The sequence below is a fragment of the Teleopsis dalmanni genome, unplaced genomic scaffold, assembly GCF_002237135.1.
Source record: "Teleopsis dalmanni isolate 2A unplaced genomic scaffold, ASM223713v2 unscaffolded_contig_0418, whole genome shotgun sequence".
NCBI classification, from domain to species: Eukaryota; Metazoa; Arthropoda; class Insecta; order Diptera; family Diopsidae; genus Teleopsis; species Teleopsis dalmanni.
Window position 1 is genome coordinate 1 of NW_024031800.1, and position 14,065 is coordinate 14,065.

Sequence of the window (14,065 nt, forward strand, 5' to 3'; positions counted from 1 at the left end):
GTCCTTTTTCGTCAGATAGTACAAGGGTTTCGCTATTACAGAAAAATCCTTGTGAAACGCCGAAAATATGAACAGAGCCCTAAGAAACTTTGTACTGACAGAACTTTGTTGGGAATCGGAAAATCTCTAATTGCATCCAACCCTTTTTCGTTCGCTCTTATACCGTCTTTACTAATTGAATATCCTAGATACTGAACTCTTTCTTGTAAAAATTCACACTTATCTAGGCGCAACTCTAATTTGTTCTCTACTAACCTTTTTAACACTTCTTCTAAAATATCAAAATGTTCTCTAACATTTTCCGTAGCTATCATTATGTCGTCCAAATAAATTATTACTTTTTCTTCGACCACCATATCAGAAAATATTTTATTTATAAATTTTTGAAAAACAGACGGCGGTTTTTTTAATCCGAACGGCATTCTTAAAAACTCATATTGACCCATAGGAGTAATAAACGACGTATACTTAATTGACTCTTCGTTCATATAAACATGGCAAAACCCATTCTTCAAATCTAACTTTGTGAACAATTTTTTATTTGCTAGCCTGTCTAACAAATCGTCAATTAAAGGAATTGGGTAATTAAGTTTTGAAGTTATTTTATTTAAACGTCTGTAATCTACGCACATTCGGATATCACCAGACTTTTTCCGCACAAGTACAATTGGGGAGACAAATTCTGATTCACTTCTATTGTTTTTTGCAATTCTATTTTTTCTGCATAGGATAATCTACGTGGGGGGCAACCAAATGGTTTAGGATCATCTAATAATAGCCTCATCTCACTACGAACGTTTGGTTCGTTAGGTCGCACTGAACGCAAGTAACACTTTTCGAAAAGTTTATGAAATGACATTTGATCTTTATATGAAATCTTATTTCCAACGCACAAATTATTTTCGTCATCATTTATACCGAACTCAATTTCTAAAATTTCATGTTCAAATTTATCATAGCTATCACGCACGTCCATTAAGTCTGTAAGTATATATTTTTTCTCTATATCTAAAATCATTTTAATATTTGCCTTATTTAAAAAATCTCTTCCTAACAAAACTGAGTATCTCATCGTTTCACTGTCCACCACAATCAACTCGATTTGAATTACTTTTTGCATTATTTTAACAAAACAAGAAAATTTTCCAAAATCTTTTAATTTACTTTTATTTAACCCAATATATGAAACATTTCCAATAGGTTTTAATTTGATATTGTTTGGAACTAGACACCTTCTAATCAAGCTGACTGGGCTTCCTGTATCGACGAGGCTATCTAAAATAATGTAACTAGTTATATTTTTAAATAGACTAAATTTAAAATATTTTACTTAATCATTATCCTTCAATTTGTTTTTGTTCTGCCAGCAGTTTCGGACTTGATGTTTGTCACTGCCGCACCCAAAACATGCGCCCAACTCCCGTTTAGGTTTCACGCAATTAGCCGCGAAATGACCAAAACTGTTGCAATTAAAACACCTCAGCCTCTGTTCATTTCTTTCTGCTGCAACTCTACGCACTGAATTGGTTGCAGGTTTTCTCAATTCTAAACCTGCTAGTGCTTCGAATAATTCGTCTTTACTTTTAAAAAGCTGCATTTTTGCATATACTCGTATTTGCGCGTCTGGAATTCCATCCACCACATAGTCAATCAACTCGTCATTGTCCATGGAAATTTTATTTGCAAGCATAATTTTATCGTTGAAATATTCACAGAATTCTTCATTATAGTGCCATTTACGCAACTCGAACTTTTTGCGAAGTTTCAATTTATTTTCCCGCACTCCGAACATTATTGATAGTTGTTTCAGCAACTCGTCGACACTCTCAGTCATCCAATTTTTAATTGAGTGCAGCCACAATTGCGCTCGACCTTTTAATTTCATTGCAATTACCGCACGAGTTTTATTTTCGCTGAGATTGTATGCTTTCTTTATACTTAATAATTGTTCGACCCACATACTAGCATCAGAATTACCATCAAAGTCATTTAAAATTTCTTTAATAATATTTAACGAAATTTCATCTTCTTCTTGCCGACGTAACGAGTCAACATTTTTTTGAATTCTTAACAATTCATTCTCCCTGAGCAGTAACTCTTTTTCACGTGCAAGCAACGCACACTCTCTCTTAAGAAACTCGGTTTCGTCAACATGCTTCAATGTATGTGCATTAACATCTCTTACATCACTGAACGCATGATTGTCGTCCCTTATCTGCATTTGTGCAGTGCCGCTGTAGCTTATTGGTGCCTTTTTATCACCCTGAACTACATTTTGGTCGATCGCTTTGTCTACATTAACACCGCCGACGACTGTCTCTCCATCAGATCGACGCAGTTCTGCCACGGACCCTTGATCACTTTCACCACCATCATCTCCAACAATTTCAACATACAATTCTTTTCGAAACTGCTCAAAATTTGGCGAGCTTTTTAACCGAGCCACCAACGTGGCTTTGTCGCCATGTGCAGACAAACCAATTGTCTTACACATGTTTTTTAATTCTGACACAGTCTTTTTCGCTGCGTCACTCATTTTTAAAGTTTCTTTTTTTTTTTTAAAAGTTAGTATCTTTAATAAGTTAGAGATAATAATTACATCAATATTAAATATATTTTATATTTTTGAAATAAATTCAAACATTCAAATTCTTATATATTTTATAAAAAAAAAAACGTGCCGAATCCCACTTCTGAAATTGTAGGGAGTAATTACAAACTTCTTTGCGTTGTTTATCACCATTTATTACTGACTGTTCAACTTCTTTATACTTGCTTGCAGCTATATTTGCTGCTTACAAAATAGCAAATACAAATACACTCTCTTAAATCTATTTACAACCTCTTAAATCTAATATCTCTTAAATCTAATTACAATAATACTTATACAAATCTAATTAAAATAATACTTATATTACTACACTACTTACTTTTGGTTACCATCTAAAATTGTAACGGATAGGGGTACCGCCTTTACCTCTAAAGTTTTTGAATCATAATGCAACGACAACGGAATCCATCATATCAAAACAGCCGTGCGTACACCACGTGCTAACGGGCAAGTGGAACGCGTAAATCAAACGATCCTGAACTACTTACGTACGTCAAGTTAAGATACTAAAACTTGGGACACAACGCTGCGAAACCTTCAATTCACAATAAACTCGCAAAAGAATACAACATCTGGGTTCAGCCCAAATGAACTTATCTTCGATTTTGATCTTCGAAACATAGTGCGCAATGAACTCATAGCCGCCGTGAACGACGACACACATGATAACGTAAACCAAACAACGATGGCTGAAAAACGAATACTGACCGCGGAAAATATTGCACGAGAGCGTTCCAAGTGGAAAACACGATTTGCCAATAAACACGCTAGCTCTAAACAGTGGTCCGAAGGCGATTTAGTTGTGATCGAGTCTCAACCTCCAGCAACCGGTGAATCGCGAAACCTTGAACCGAAATATCGTGGGCCGTATCAAATCTCGAAAGTCTTAGGTCATGATCGATACCTCGTAGAAGACATACCAGGAATGCAGATAACGTCACGAAAATTCTGCTCAGTATTCTGACAAGATTAAACCATGGTGTTTCAGCTTGCCTGAACTAGATGAAGACGATGATTCGAAAATCGAGGACGATTTATATTCAGGATTGGCCGAGTTGTCACGTACGAACTAGCTGGCAACACTACAAAAAATGGAAAAAAACGAAGAAGAAGAAGAGAAAGAGTCTTTTTGGTATGGTGTGAGCGGTGAACGTTGTGCGCAAGTTAGATTTAATTAAAAAAAATAAAAACAGTAATTGTAATAATATAAATATTTGTTATTAAAAAAATTTGTGAAAAACGAAAACTTAAATATCCCTAATTTACGGTTAGGGTGATAGTAGTTTGTATAAATTTTTAAGCCACAATATAACAAAATATGCGTACATCACCAAACGCCAGAAAAAACCAAAGAAAAAGAAACGGAAAAGGTAAAAAGCAAAAACGATGCCAAAAATTATTGCTTGCCAGACGTCAAACTGTTGCTGTCAAAAACACCAGAGGAGTGATGTCATATTGCCTGGTTGTTGTGCCAAATCTCAAACAACTTCGGATACCGAAGGATGTTTGTTGTGTCCTCCCTTTTGTCGTAAAACTGAAAAAGTATTTTCTAGTCTGTGTTGGCATAAATAATTTGTCATCACGATATATAAATGTCATTATCTTTTGCAAAAACTTCTTATCTAAGCTACAACACAGCACTTAAAGGTATTTTAATACCTTTCCAGAAACACAGCTTTTTTGTTAAGTCTACAAATTTTGATGATCCAAAGTATTTCAAGAACTCTTTATGTAAATGAAACCAACGACATTTTTTTGTAAAGCACAGCAAAATGGATTCTTTGAATAGAGAGTGGTGAAATTCATACAATCAAAGGTTTTGTGCATTTTTTCTATAAAATTTGCTGCTTCTTCTTCTTTAGATGAATTGGTAAATCTGTCTGATTCAACCACTGCTTTTATAACAGCATGCACCGTATATTTTTCTGACTAATCGAAATGTCATGAAATTTTACATATAGTCTTTTCTGGGTTGGTACATCATAAACGTCATTTGGATTTGACAATGGCAAAGCCATCTGTGTGTCAGTCACACGACTTATTGAGTGATGTGTTATTTGGTCTAAGTTAGCGTTGTAACGAAATTCTGGCCTTAGTGTCACTTGTAGCATATATACACTTTATATATATATAATTATATAAATGCATATTAAGGTGCATATAAAATATCATTAAATGGTTAACGTACAGTGTTGTGAATGTGCATATGCAGCACATTCCCATCATTGACTTTAGCCATATGCAAGCAGCCAGACTTCTGCAATATGAAACCTCACTTATGTGAGATAATAAAATGTATACATGCTCCTCTGCTGTGTTAGTGCTTGCTGGCGTACTAAGACAATTATGTAGTCGGTAGTTTTAAGACAAAGTAAGACAATAATTTTAATAAAGAAACGTGAACTAAACTAAGCAGACGTGTTCTTATTATATGGACTTTTATTTTTTCAATGTTCTTATTATATAGCGATCCGTAAAAAGTTCGAAAAATTTTTTTTTAAACGGTGAATTTTGTATAAAATAATTAAAAGAAATAAAAAAATTTTGCAATTAAATGCATTGAGCTAATTAAAGCATATATGAATACTGAAAAATAAAAGTTAAATTGAATTTTCTAAAAAATACTGAATACTGAAAAATAAAAGTTAAAGTGAATTTTGCAAAATCTCCGTAAATATACAAAACCAACATGAAGCTAACAATGTTTACTTTAAAAATCTTTATACAAAATAAATTTTTAAAAGTAAAGTAATAATATTGATAATAATAATATACTAATAATATTGATAATGATATTGCAGTAAGAACTGTTTAACTTACATAAACAATTATTTTGGAAATATTAATTAATGATAATAAAATAAGGAAAAAAAACATAAGCGTGCCGAAATCTAAGAGAAAGGACGTTACATATGCGAATCTTACTCAACCGATGGTCAACTTTCTCAACTAACATACATAAATTTGTTCAACAAACGTGAGTACCTCAAACTCAAAGCAATTAAGAATTTTACAATTTAAGAAAACGAAAATGATAAATTTACTTTTGATTAATTTAATTAAATGATTTTATTTTGTGAATGTTAAACTGTTTGAAAATAATATATAATAATAAATACGTTCTATTTTATACATTATGTTAAGGTAGAAATTAAGTAATAAATATGTTATTTCACATTGTTAAATTGTGTCATTCAATTTATATTTTAAGCAATTTAGCAATTGTAAAATAATTTATTTTGAATATTTATGTTAAGCTGAGGCAACAACTTAACTGAAGGAACGGTGAAATATGCAACGTTGCATTTTGCATTATTAACAGTGTTCCAATTAATTTGTTGCTGAGGTATAATTATTATTAATAAAATTATTACACAAAAATTGTATAAAAGAAATTGAAACAATAAAGAAAGTAATCAATCAATAAAAACTATTCTTTGATTCTTGTCGAAAACCTAATTCTGCTTTATATAGAGTAAGTTTCAAGTGCTTAATCTATAACCAATAAGCAATATTCAATAAGTTAAAGTGCTTATTGAATATTATAAGAATTAAGGCTTTTCAAATATACATAAATTTTGGTGACCCCGACGTGATCGACGTAGATCAAGGACTTAAATCAAGGACGTGACCAAAGATCACGATCACATACTACTTCATTAAGGCGTCGAAGCAAGAACACAACAGTGTGAGCTTCAAGCAGATAAAAGGCAAAAGCACAACAAGTGTGAGCTTTTAATAAAACAGCAAGAGCACAACAGTGTGAGCTGCGAACACGTTACAAGCACCAAGGTACCTGATTTGCTGGAAACAAATATGGAAACTTTTGAGGAGTTAATTCTCGAACAGCAACAACTGGGTCAATTAATCCAGAAATTGATTTCGAATTTCAAAAAGGATCCAAAAGAAAGGAAATTGAATAAAGCTTACTTTGAAGAACGTAAAAGGCGTTTAATTAAAATATGGTGTGAATTTGAAGAGAATGACAACCGTATCAGGAATTTGTCAGATGTCGAAACCACTCATGAATATTTTACTAATGAGGATTATTTAAAAACTAAAGACTTAGCAGAATGCTACATTGCTCGATTCTCTCAGCAACTACAGGAGTTCAGTGATGAAGCAAATCTCAGCAAGAAGTCGCAAGTATCTAAACAAACAGAAATTTTATGTCTCATTAACAAGCAAATGGGAATGAAAATATCATTAAAACGACTATTGGAGAAGGTCCAAGGAGATTTGGGATCAAACACGTTTACTGCGTTGGAAATATACAAAATAAAAATCAACAAGTTGTGGCAAGAAATTGAGGAACTCAATTTTAATATATGGGAAATCGCTAGTGACCCACTATCAATTGGTTACAATATAGACGAATATCAACAATTAGAGGAATTAATACAACAAACTTTGATTTCAATTTCTGAGCTGATAATAACAAAACAACCACATGTAGTTACAACAGAGGTAACTAACAATCCAATCCAATTACCGAAGGTGTCTATACCGCGATTTGACGGAGATTATCTTAAATGGACACAATTTTATGATATGTTCTCTCAAATGGTAGACAACCAATCACTACCCAAGGTACAAAAGATGTGGTTTTTAAAAAATAATTTATCAGGAGAAGCAGAGAGGCTTATCAGACATCTGCCAACTACCAATGATAGTTACGACGTAGCATGGAAGATACTTCAGGAGAGATACAGGAATAAGAGGATATTAACAACCATGTTAATACAACGGCTGCTCGGACAACCTCAATGCTCTGGCACTGCAATATCTCTAAAGTCACTACATGATGTAATACATGAATGTTTGTTGGCATTAAATAACTTAAATGTTCAAACAGATCATTGGGATCCACTCCTTCTTCATTTATTAACAAAGAAGCTGGATGCAACTACACATACGTTGTATGAGCAATCATTGGCAAGACCAAAGGAATTACAATCAATGACAGGGTTTCTAAGTTTCATTGAAACACGTTTTCAAACTCTGGAAGCTATCGGCCAAAAGAGTACTACCAATAATGACGTAAAGGTATGTAATACCGCAACAATCAACAAATCAACCAGGCAATCATGCATATATTGTAAGCAAGATTTACATCAAATATACCAATGCAAAGGGTTCTTACAAGCAAATACTTTTGAACGACTACAATTTGTTGAAAAACAAAACTTATGTCGTAACTGTTTGCGACCAGGTCATATAGCATACAACTGTAAATCAGGCAATTGTATCAAATGTAATCAAAAACACAACTCTTTACTACATGTAAACTCATGGGTTAATGGCACTGAAAAACAAACAACAATACCAAAGTCTAACAATACTCAACGCAATGTAAGCACAGGTTTAAGCGTTGATCATCAAGCATCATTAACTATTGCAAGAAAGGACAATAAACAGCAATATGTATTCTTAGGAACAGCAACTATAAGATTATTGGCACATAACGGCCAAGAAATTCAATGTAGAGCATTATTAGACTCAGGTTCTCAAGTTAATTTAATGACCGAGAGGGTAGCTCATCGACTAGGAATAACTCCAAAAGCAACATCAATGCGTATAAATGGAGTTGGTAACACCACAAAGGGTGCTCGTCAAAGAATCAGCACTGTCTTTAAATCAATGAATAGCAATTTCAATACAAATTTAGAAGCATTTGTGTTACCACATATTATTGCTCCACAACCAACACAATGTGTCAATATCAGTTCATGGAACATTCCAAAAAATATTACATTAGCTGATCCTAACTTCAATGAGCCACAAAAAATAGACGTATTATTAGGAGCTGAATTTTATCCACATCTCTTGACGTCAGGGCAAATCCAATTGGGAGTTGACAAACCAATACTCCAGAATACTACTCTTGGATGGGTTGTAAGTGGCAAACTATCAGAAACAGCAAAAGGTGACGCTGTCTGTTGTATGTTTAGCGAAGAAGAAGATTCGCTAAATAATCTCCTCGTCCGATTTTGGGATCTTGAAGAATCAGCACAAAATTCAAAACTACTGTCTGATCAAGAAAAATTATGTGAAACTCATTTTGTGGAAAACTTGAAACGTACTAAAGAAGGCAGATTTATTGTGAAATTGCCACTTATTGACAGTGTATCAACATTAGGATCCTCTAGTGAAATTGCACAACGCAGATTTTTCTCTCTTGAACGACGGCTGTCAAAAAATGAAGCATTAAGGGCTCAATACGTGCAGTTTATGACTGAGTATAAAGATCTCGGTCACATGGAAGAAATTCAACCTGATGACATCATGGCCTCACATTATTTCATTCCTCATCATTGCGTGATAAAACCAGATAGCACCACGACAAAATTACGTGTTGTGTTTGATGCATCTAGTAAAACTTCATCAGGTCGATCATTGAATGACATTATGCATACTGGTCCTGTGGTACAGAGCGATCTATTCTCAATATTATTACGATTCAGAATTCCAAGATACGCTTTCACAACGGACATTGAGAAAATGTATAGGCAAATACTTATTCACCCAGAAGATCAAATGCTACAATTAATCATTTGGAGAAATAATCCACAGGAGCCGCTACGATTTTATAAACTAAAAACTGTGACATATGGGACTCGATCAGCTCCATACTTAGCTACCAAATGTTTACAAACTTTAGCAAGAGAAAGTTCTGGTACTTATCCATTTGGAGCAGAGACCCTACGAAGAGATTTCTATGTCGATGATGGATTATGTGGCTCTAACAGTCTGATAGAGGCTAAGGTGATTCAAGAACAACTAATTAACATTTTGAAATCATATTGTTTTAAGCCAAGAAAATGGTGCGCTAATCACCCATAATTACTACAAAACATTTCACCACATGATCAAGAAGTCTGTTGGGATATTTCTACTTGTTCGTTCAAAACAGCTAAGACTTTGGGAATGATTTGGACACCACAGCTTAATAATTTGTGCATAACAACAAGTATAACACCATGTACAACTTTTACTAAGCGTTCAGTAGTTTCAGACTTAGCAAGAGTTTATGACCCATTAGGATTGGTAGCACCAATCATAGTCACAGCAAAAATATTTGTTCAACGAATTTGGGAAGTAAAGACGACCTGGGAAGATCTGTTACCTCATGAATATGAAGCCGAATGGGTTAAGTTTCGGTCAAGACTGCAAGAAACTAATAATATGATCATTCCGAGATATGTTTTTAACCACGAAATTCCATTAGATATTCAATTACATTGTTTTGTAGATGCATCTGAAAAAGCATATGGAGCAGCAATCTATATATGGTGGGACGTTGGGACAGCGCACTGTCCAACAAGTGGCCCCACTGAAGTGAAGGATTAGTCGAAGTAGACCACGAAACGACTTGGGTCCTTTTTCGTCCTTCGATTCTCGGATGTTGTTATTGAGTTAAAGCTGGAGTGGCTTCCGTTCACATAACTACATCTTTTGTTAATGCAAGCAGTTCATTTAGCTTGAGGTTTCCTGCCAAGTCTCACCAACCCAATGGTGTCCCAAGACAGCCTTCCTCCTACTTGCCAGTGTTGAACATTGGCACAATATATGCACCGCTGTCTCCTTTTCTTCTAGACATAGTCTGCAAGTGTCTTCCTCAGCAAGAGCTATCTTTTTGAGGTGATATTTGAAGTTGCCATGTCCAGTAATTAGTGAGGTCAGCCAGCTCAGGGTGCTCCGCGAATAGCTAAGCACCTTTATCGCTTCTCTGGCCCACGGTTTTGGTAACATGAGTTTGGTCTGTCTACAAGTGCTCAACTCTCTCCATCTATTAAAATGAAGTGAGGTTATCCACTTATAGACATAGGCTGCCGTCATGCTATATCCCAATGGTATTCTGTTTTATTAATATTAACTATTAAAAGAGAGGCCTGTGGTTTCCTCCATGATAATTAACATTAAAAACCAAATTTAATCTATCTTTAACTATGTCAGAAATTATTTTTAAAAATTGTGTTATGCTAACACGTATACAGTTGGTAGGTTCATGTCCTTTGTTAGGCTTATACTAATGCTGTTCCCAGTGGTTAGGTAGGTTGATTAGAGTGGCAACTTTTACTCAAGAAACCCCACTTGAGCTCAAATAATGGCACATTGTGGCACCACAGGAATGGCGTTACATAGACTAAAAGGTTAGTATACGACGAACGCAACGACATTTATCCCACATTAAGTTAAGGTAAACCAAACTGATAGTTCTATGAATTTGGCTAAATCCCTAATATTGCAAGATGACAGCTCAGACAGATCGGTAAGAAAAAGGGGCCCCCAAGACCTTTGATCTTCTCACAGCTAAAGAAGGGCACTGGCATATGAGTTGAAACACAGTTTTTTCCTCTCCCTCAGAGCCACAACCACGACAAGGCCCCCAAGACCTTCGATCTTTTCATAGCTAAAGAAGGGCACTGGCACATGAGTTGAAACACAGTTTTCTCCTCTCCCTCAGAGCCACAACCACGACAGGTTCTGCTTTATTGAAGTAGCAAACTAGTGGGTATATTGCTTCCTCTAACCAGTATTGCTTGACTAAACTCAGATATTTCTGTTGAATTGCCAGTTTCGCAGTGGTTAACCGCTATTGATACCCGGATACGGTGTTAGGGTGATTACTGTTCTTATGCGTGGAGCAGCGGCTGATCCGTTTGTTCGCTAAGTTTATTTGTGGTGTAAAAACTTGAATGTAAGTTTCAGTTGTGAATAATATGTCGTTAATATATTGAAAGCATGAGCTTGTAGCTACATAAATAGTTGATTATGGGGCTCTATGATGGTGTCAGAGTTACAGTTTTTTAAAACTTTAGTGTTTGAGTTCAATTAGCGATTGCAGGTCTTGATACAGGACTAAAATTAGTAATGAATTTGGAAATCCAACTACTAAGCTTTTTATATATTACCCTCTGTTTACTGGAATCTGATTTTACCCGGAAGTCTTCTACAATCTGAAGGCTGGGATCTTTCGAACTCATTCCTTAGTGGTAGTTTCAGTGATTTTAAGTCAAACACTGAACAATAAAACTATTGCGCTGCGTTCCAGTTGCATTCAGATATTCTCTGAAATGCTATATTTATTAAATTACATCAAAAACGTTCGTGTTAAATAGTTTAACATTAAGATTATCTTACTTTTAAAAAATTGTTAAAACTTTAAAGAGTTTAAAGTCTAAGATACACTACAAATGCAGTTACAATACCAAACATTTATGCGCGTATATCGCACTAATATATATTCATACATATATATATTACAACATTAATATTATATTTCTGGTAATTAAAATCTACTTGCTATAGTTTTTCTTTTTTAATTATATTAGATTGTAATATATGACAAAAATTATTGATACCTCAGATTGATTTGCATCTGGGTAAATTATTTATACAGCAAATAGTTATTTTAATTTAATCATTATATGATTGATCATCAAGTAAATGTGTTATTTTACAAAATGTTTCTGCGTTTGCAAATCTAAAAATCGTGCTTGTCAAGCATGTGTAAATGGGTTTTAATACAGGATATTTCCAAACTATTTTAAATAGCATAAATGCGGATGATTGCTTAATCAAAGAAACTAAAGAAGTCGTACATAATGAGTGGTCACTTTTCAATATTATTCGAGATACAGCATGATAAAGAATATTCATCCGAAAACAAACTTCAGTCAAAAAGACAGCAATATCTCGAAAAAGATTCATTTATAAAACTTGATTAATATACCAAATTTTGGTTTATTACAAATTTTTTAATTTGATGTCTAATTTTTTTTTTTTTGCTTAATGAGTTTCTAATGTTTTACTACGTCAAAATTCTTATTTTACAAAACTTTCGATCATTACCCACTGATTTTTTCGACAAATACGCACAAAAACGCTTTATTAGTTAAAACGCCTTTTGCGGAAAAAACAGTGGGTGACAGATGGATAATACTTTTATTAAAAAATATGAAGATAAGATCTTGATATACGTAAAGCGTATAAAAGTATTTATCCATTTAATTATTGATAAATCATTTCGAGTCTTTTGATTGATGTTTTTGTTTGAGGAATATATTCTATAAAATACTTTCGGTTAATATTGAAAATGAACCAGTTTGATACGACTTTTTTGTCACTAGGAAATCTGCTCCCGCATTTTTGTCATTTTGTTAGAAAATATCATGTAAAAATATTTTATTTTGTGTACATGACCGCAATCAGTACTTCTTATGTTATATTAAAAGATCAATATGTTTAAATGTCAAATAAAATTAAAATGATTATCGTTAATGCATGTAAGATCTACGAGAATGAGACTTAGATCAAAATTTTCTTAAATCTAAAACGAATACACTGCCGTCAGATGCACTTGCACCAACTTTTGTGCCTTTAGAGTTCCAACAAACTTCGAAAATTCCCCCTGTGCCCTTATAGCTATGCACAAGATGTCCAGATTGTGTGCTCCAAATGTGTACGCACTTATCGAAACTACCTGATGCTAAATATTTGCCATCAGGACTAAAAGCTACTGAATACACTGGCTCAGTATGTTTTGTCAAAGTATGTATGCAAGACCCACGTTCTACGTCCCATAAACGTACAGTAGAATCAAATGAAGCAGAAGCAAGAATAAGATTAGTGTTTGGATTATGTGTGCCCGGTCCTGTGGGTGACCATTTAATTGTGTAAATCTCCTTGGAATGTGCTTGCAAGTCATGACAGCAATGATCTCGTTTCATACACCAAATCTTTAGTGTCATATCATCGGAACAAGAAGCTAACAGCTGACCTTGCGGACACCATTTAATAGCATTTACCTCATTAGTGTGTCCTTGGAAGGTTTTAATAGGTTTATCTACACCCAGCTTACAAACGTGTATACGTTGATCTGTACTGCATGAGGCAAATGAAACATTTGTTTGCCAATCAACATCAAGCGCTGGTGCATTGTGGAATGAAAACTGTTGTGTGCATTGACCGGTAGATGCATCCCAAATAATCGTTGTTTTATCTACACCAGCGGAAAGTATATAATTACCACGTTTATTCCATTTTAGAGCAAATATTGGCCCTTTATGTTGTCCAAGAGTTGAAGCTAAGCGTCCATCAGTTTTCCAAATGCGAGCATAACCATCATAACTTCCAGTAGCAAGTAATGTACCATCGCACTATAACAAAACTGATGAATCTATTAAAAACAAAAATTATATTATATATATTACGTTCCAATCCAAAGAAGTAACGTCTTTGTTGCTCGGTACTTCCGCACCGCCTTTCTGTATGCAATGACGCAAGACTAATTGATTTGGCGAGGCCATAGCGTCAGACATATCCCATATACGCGCTGTGCTATCACCGGAACCACTTGCAAGTAAGTCTCGACTTGGATTCCAAGCACATATGAATACTTCACTTTCATGTCCGCGCAGTACAGTTGCTTTCGATGCCGGAATTTCAATA

At 34.4% G+C, this 14,065-nt stretch overlaps 2 protein-coding genes across 2 annotated transcripts; one reads left to right on the forward strand and one right to left on the reverse strand.

Moving 5' to 3' along the window:
• Positions 1–6,427: 6,427 nt before the first annotated feature.
• On the forward strand, positions 6,428–9,454 carry LOC119663450. The gene has a single exon (XM_038073053.1). It carries the CDS (start codon positions 6,428–6,430, stop codon positions 9,452–9,454), a length of 3,027 nt encoding a protein of 1,008 aa, XP_037928981.1.
• A 2,949-nt stretch (positions 9,455–12,403) lies between these two features.
• LOC119663451 (F-box-like/WD repeat-containing protein ebi) lies at positions 12,404–14,061 on the reverse strand (the record flags this gene model as incomplete). The annotated part of the gene is made up of 2 exons (XM_038073054.1): positions 12,404–13,773; positions 13,828–14,061. Coding segments are annotated over 2 exons (1,080 nt in total), but the record flags the coding sequence as incomplete, so codon positions are not given.
• Between the last annotated feature and the right edge of the window lie 4 nt (positions 14,062–14,065).